This window comes from Vitis vinifera, chromosome 8 (genome assembly GCF_030704535.1).
Source record: "Vitis vinifera cultivar Pinot Noir 40024 chromosome 8, ASM3070453v1".
Taxonomy (NCBI): domain Eukaryota; kingdom Viridiplantae; phylum Streptophyta; class Magnoliopsida; order Vitales; family Vitaceae; genus Vitis; species Vitis vinifera.
The window spans coordinates 17,415,321-17,421,641 of NC_081812.1; the positions used below are offsets into that span (position 1 = coordinate 17,415,321).

General features: G+C 39.6%; 2 protein-coding genes across 5 annotated transcripts; one reads left to right on the forward strand and one right to left on the reverse strand.

Annotated features, from left to right (window-relative positions):
- Positions 1 to 249: 249 nt before the first annotated feature.
- Positions 250 to 3,839, reverse strand: LOC100244265 (uncharacterized). Of its 4 annotated transcripts, none has more exons than XM_059739151.1 (6): positions 3,314 to 3,839; positions 2,952 to 2,988; positions 1,965 to 2,178; positions 1,808 to 1,880; positions 1,428 to 1,593; positions 250 to 572 (listed from the first exon to the last, which is right to left on the reverse strand). In XM_059739151.1, exons 3-6 carry the CDS (start codon positions 2,128 to 2,130, stop codon positions 465 to 467), a joined length of 513 nt encoding a protein of 170 aa, XP_059595134.1. In that variant the 5' UTR covers positions 2,131 to 2,178; positions 2,952 to 2,988; positions 3,314 to 3,839; the 3' UTR covers positions 250 to 464. The 4 variants fall into 4 exon arrangements, with proteins under 4 accessions (XP_059595134.1, XP_010654164.1, XP_002279805.1 ...); XM_010655862.3 differs by having other exon boundaries at positions 2,849 to 2,988; positions 3,314 to 3,838; XM_002279769.4 differs by lacking the exon at positions 2,952 to 2,988 and having other exon boundaries at positions 3,314 to 3,837.
- A 397-nt stretch (positions 3,840 to 4,236) lies between these two features.
- Positions 4,237 to 5,618, forward strand: LOC100266604 (chlorophyll a-b binding protein CP29.2, chloroplastic-like). Its single transcript, XM_002279798.4, has 2 exons — positions 4,237 to 5,045; positions 5,132 to 5,618. Exons 1-2 carry the CDS (start codon positions 4,380 to 4,382, stop codon positions 5,492 to 5,494), a joined length of 1,029 nt encoding a protein of 342 aa, XP_002279834.2. The 5' UTR covers positions 4,237 to 4,379; the 3' UTR covers positions 5,495 to 5,618.
- Positions 5,619 to 6,321: the final 703 nt, after the last annotated feature.

Genomic DNA, 6,321 nt, shown 5'->3' on the forward strand with positions numbered 1-6,321 from the left:
TAAAAAATAAAAAATAAAAAGGAAAGAAGGTTTGGGGGATGGAGGTGAGCGTCCAAGAGTGGGAATGATATCAAGGCCTCTGGAGGAGCACCCTGCCTACAGCACAAACAGCAGCACCCCGGCCAAATCCTCAAACAAATTTTGGCTAATCTACTCATTTGTCCTAAATTTACACTCCTATGTCTGCCTTACAAGGTGAGTGTAAAACCAACATTATCTTTCTATTTCCTGAATCATGCTATTCTTATATTTTGAGCATGCAAAAACCAAATGGGATCGCACCAGGGTCAAAATTTGACTGGGGGGTATATTGTTACATTTGTTACAGTATACACCAGCTTGTTTTCTTGCTCAAGATAGCCTCCAGTTCAATGATAGAACACTGCCACAGCAAATGCTCAATAAATAAATAAATCAAGGATAAGTTTTCCTGAGCAAAACAGGAACCTGCAGTTCTAACACAATTAGCCGAAAGAAATTCTGTCATGAGGGATTCTTCTCTCAACTTCCCCTATTCGCTGAGGAGGCCACACAATGTGGGTGGCCCTTCCGCAAGCTAAACCCAAAGGAACCTGCATTGGCATCACATTCAAGTTACAGAAAACCAAGACTCTGGCTAACAATCACACAGTTCAGTATATATATTAACATAAACAGTAAACAGTGTTGATTTCTGTTTAAGAAAAAAATCAACTAACAAGAACGCTCTAAAGCAGCTTCCAAGGGGGGAAAACTTGATTCCTGGAGGCAAAAACCAACTACTCTATTACAGAAATTAAAAAGAGTGATCGTAAAGTGTCACAGAGAGGTTATCTCTGAAGATAACATAGATAATCAGGAACAACATGGCCTAAACTTCAAACCAATATTAAATTGAGTTGTTACTCACTTACTCTTAATATATTCTTGGTATTAAGATTGATGCAGATAAGCAATCTAAATCATTATCTTTCTATGTGCGCAATTAGTTGAAACAAACACACACACCACATTTGCCAATACTGATGGAGAGAACAAATTAAAATCGTCACAAATTTTGTTCTTCCTTCGTACACTAATTCTCTACCAAAAGCCTCATGCAACACCTATTCTCAGTATTATTATGCTAAGTCTACATCAAACTGCACATTTTATCGCCATTGACTGGTGCAGTAAACAACCTAAATCAGTATCATAGGCACTAAGTTGGCCAAGGAGTGTGTCTATTTGTGTGTGTCTCAGAAAGCATGACATTGGAGAACAATTATTCAGAACTATTATGCCAAGTCTACTTCAAACTCAAATGTTTCTATATTTTCCAGTATAGACTTCTAAATTTGTGATCATGCAAATACCGAAATAAAATAATGAAGAATATAATCATCATTTAAACCTCCAAAGCCCCCCTCCTTCAAGTAATATAGGAACATGGTGTTAAGGCAACATACTGGGCCAAAAGATCTTGAATCCAAACTAGAAGCAGAATTGTCTCCCTCAACCCAACAATGCCCCTCTGGAATCCTCAAGGCATCATATGAATGTGGTGCTGTGATCCAATCCCCTGGCAAGGCAATTATTCTCTTTATTTGTTTCTCACGGTGATTATTTGGGGAGCTGAAAAAGTTTGCAACTATAGCATAATCAGAATCAGTAATTAAAATTCCGCATCAATAGCATGCAACACACATATGCAAAAATGAAGAATGGCATTCAGATGATATAAAACACAGAACTCTTGCTGAAATGATATATTATAATGTAGGTATACAAATTATCCAGATTTTTTATTCTAATAAACATGCTAATAGAGCATCAATAAAAAGATTACCGGAATGCTATCACATCACCATGAGAAAACTTGTACTTTTCAAGGCAAAATTTCTCCAACAAGACATAATCATCTGCATAAAAAAGAATGATCATTGCAATTAATTTTAAAACACAGGAGGGCAGAACTTGTTTAAGCTTTCTCTTAACTATGTTACCAGTCAATGATCCCATAAAAGTTCTAGCATTGGGATTGAATGTGGGATACATGGAGAGGCCTTGCACATGGGCAATACTGGCATATCGATCTGAAATGGTAAGGCCTATGAGCCCAAATGTGAAACACTTCTTACCAAAGTCCCATAAAAAGTTTCGAGTTCCCATATCCAAGTCTCCTCAACCATATGCATGTCAGGCATAACCCGAAGCCATCTGCACCAATCATCAACATCCATTAAAGAAAATCAAGAATAAAAAATAAAAAAAAGAGAGAACAAAGGACCAAAATCTGCGATCTCACTGCCACATAGTAATATTCATCAAGCATTATGCATTTTTAACTAGACAATAGTAATCATGGATCTATCAGCCAGTGTCCTTATATCACAAACATTAGCCAAAAAATGTCTTCCTTAAGGAATTCATGTGTTCTCTTTATTTATCAAATCTTAGTGTTAGCTTCAGCGCTGTTGAGTTAAAATCTGTTGCAATTTTTTGTGCTCAAAAGAGCATAATTCTAATATAGTTGCACCAAAAGGATCACCAAAACCTTCAATGAAGTTTACTTGGATGTTAGAAAAAAAAAAACATTCACCAATATGCAATTAAACCCAAACAATAATGATCTTTAAACTACTGCAATGTCCATATCCTCTCATAATTCCAATCAAACCCAAGCTATTGGGGAAAAAAAACCCACTGGAAACCAGATTAAACTATCTTTTGAAATAACTAGCACATATTCATAACTTAGGTTTCCCACCCTGTACGATAAGCCCAGGAAGCAACCTATCCCTGAATGACTACCCCAGAAAATTACATGGAAGTAAATGTTTTTTCCCCAACTATAAGATATCAAACAGGTATAAAAAGATTTAGTTACTTGTGCAGTCTGACAACTATCCAGAAATGTATGGGTGATCAGGTGTCTACGTCTCTGGCTTACAACCAAAACCCAAAAATTGAAAGAAAACGGCTCACATTACCATTGTACTTTAGCTGATTTTACAATGTAAATGGAACCTGCGTACGAAACCCAATACAGAAAATTCAGATTGAGGGAGTGTGTGGTGCAGAAAATTGTAAAACGCAACTCAGAAATTACCATTTACAAAGAAATATGGTCACGTTAATCGACCTCAATTTCCCCTAACAGTTAGGTACCGATTTTTTCTCCCATTTTCTTTCAATAAAATTTTAAAATTTTAAAATTTAAAAAATAAATATATAAAGAAAAACCTTTTACTCAACAAACCGATTTTCTCTCTCAGGTAGAATATGAAGAATCCAGTTTCCAAAAGGAAAAAAAAAAAAAAAGAACCCTGAGCAAGTGTTAGAAAACCTTTACCTGATCCGGAAGATAGAGAGCTGCTATGGGTTTTGCTCTGCGGCACAGTCCTACCATGGCTGTTGGATCGTTTTCCTCTTGTAAGATGAAGCAGGGGCTGCTGGGCCTAACCCTCCTTTTCAAGGCCCTAGTCCAGCCCATTCAATTATTGGGTTTCTAGCTCAGCCCATCTTAATTTTAACCGTTTTTGCAGTTTCAGATTATTGTAACGATCGCTCTCCCGTGGGGCCGAAGGAGAGAGCGACGATGGGTTGCTTGGCAAAGTCAGAGATGGGGACCGTGGCGGCAAGGCCAGGGACGATATGGCGTTAGTCCGTGGGTGTGGTCGGATGGGATTGTGGCTGTGGGAAAGAGGGAAAATGGGTATGGAAATATGATGAGGGAGTGATGAAGAGATGAAAGAAGAGAGTGTTGGCAAGGGAAAAGGTGAGCCCCGGTGGTGAGATGTTCAGTTGCAGAGGAGGTGGTGTTGCGTTCATCAAAGGCAAAAACGGAAATAATTATAAATCACACTGTTTCTGGGCTGCTAGGGGGATTAATTATGTTATTGGGCTCTTGGCTCAGACTCTGCAGAACTTGGCCACCAATTTCAATTCTTTGGAAATTGGGCTCGAAAATTTTCCCTATCTTCTTTATTCATCTTTTTATAAAAAGTCATAATTATTTCCAAGTTATTAAAATATAAATAATAGAAAAGCCATAAGCATTTTGAAGTTATTAAAATATAAATAAGATAATGAGTTATAAATATTAAAAATATTTCCTATAATCAGTTAAATATATTTAAAAAGGTCATTCAAGAATAATTTAATAAATTGTTTTTAATATTTTTAATATTTAATAAATTTTATTATTTAAGTATTAAAAATAATAAAAACTCTCTCAAAATCATTATTTACTCATGGGAATAATTGACAAGGTTAATTGGAGAAAGATATTGCATAATAGGTTTACGATGTCAGCCACAGAAAAAGCCACGAAACGTGCAGACCTGTGGTCATCACAAACGGTGGGTCTCAAAAATCAGATAAGGCGAAGATAAGGCCGACGCTCCCACACCCCTCAGATGGATACGCTCCTCCAATCCAACGGCCACCAAGCCTCACCCTGGATATACCACAAAGCCTTCACCAAACCAAATATATCCCCAGTCGAATCCTCACACCACCACAATTCCATTCTCACTCTCTCCAACATCTCCACACCCGCCACTCCTTACACAACAGCCATGGCAACCACCACTGCCGCCGCCGCCGCCGCTACGTCCTCATTCATGGGAACACGCCTTCCCGACGTCCACTCAAACACCGGCCGCGTCCAAGCCCGATTCGGGTTCGGTCGTAAGAAAGCGCCCGCAAAGAAGGCCGCGAAGCGGGTGTCCGATCGCCCGCTATGGTTCCCGGGAGCCGTAGCTCCAGAGTGGCTGGATGGGACCTTGGTTGGGGACTACGGATTTGACCCCTTCGGTTTGGGCAAGCCCGCCGAGTACTTGCAGTACGATTACGACTCCTTGGACCAGAACTTGGCCAAGAACATCGCCGGAGACGTCATCGGAACCAGGTTCGAGGGCGGCGAGGTGAAGTCGACCCCGTTCCAGCCTTACACCGAGGTTTTTGGGCTGCAGCGGTTCCGTGAGTGCGAGCTCATTCATGGGAGGTGGGCCATGTTGGCCACACTCGGTGCTCTCGCCGTGGAGTCACTCACCGGAGTCACATGGCAAGATGCCGGAAAGGTATGTACATAGTTGCGATACAGGATGTGTGGTTTTTTGGGTGGATCCTATTACTAATAATAAGGTTTGGTTGATTGATAATTCAGGTGGAGCTGATCGAAGGATCATCGTATCTAGGGCAACCACTTCCATTCTCCATGACCACATTGATCTGGATTGAAGTTCTGGTGATTGGGTACATTGAGTTCCAGAGGAATGCAGAGCTGGACCCAGAAAAGAGGCTGTACCCAGGTGGAAAGTTCTTCGACCCATTGGGATTGGCAGCTGACCCGGAGAAGAAGGCGGTCCTCCAACTGGCGGAGATCAAGCACGCTCGCCTTGCCATGATTGGTTTCCTGGGATTCGCCGTCCAGGCAGCCGTCACCGGAAAAGGCCCTCTCAACAACTGGGCCACCCATTTGAGCGACCCACTTCACACAACCATTATCGACAACGTTTTCTACTCTTAAGCTCTCCCAGTATTTCTCCCTTGTGCCAATATTTTATAATAGCTGAGATGTCGTGAGGTATCTGTATTTGCCATCTTGTAAAGAACGTAACATTCACCCTTAAGCACAACGCTATTGCCCTCTATTATCAATTTGCCTTCTACTAAATGGCCCAATGCCAGGCTTGCTGTAGCATAGATGAAATTTGAAAACACCAACTAAAATTAAAATTTCAATATTAACAACTTACAATTAACAATCTTGGTCCAAATATTGAGATCCCTTGCATAATTATGGATAACACAACTAATGTGATCCACTAAACCTGAATTAAGATTTTCGATTCAGTGCTTAACAAATGCAACTGTTTTTTTTTTTTATATATATATAATATTCTTATTATTTGTTGCAATTAATGTTTGACAACTTATCATTAGGTTATATTATACTGTCTGTATAAATGTTTAAAGTCAATTCAGTGTACGATCATTTAGTATGTAATGCTTGATGTTTAGTGTCTACCGGGATTTACTAAACTTGATCACAATATAATGCAAATAAAAACAGAAACAATGCAATATGTTTTGGAAAGATAAACTCACTAAATAACAACAGTATGTGTTAGAAATCCGACTTATCCTTTTTCTAACAGACTGAGGGCAAAGACTAGGAAATATACGGGCACGCAGAATTTGGGGGGAGACAGAAGAAAGGAAAAAAAAAAAAAAAAAAACAGAAACAAAGACAGGTAGACCATAGAGAGCAGAGTGAAAATACGCGTACAAGATCGCAGCGCTGCTCACTCCACATGGAAAGGTCTAGAGAGAGAGAGAGAAAGAGAAAGAGAG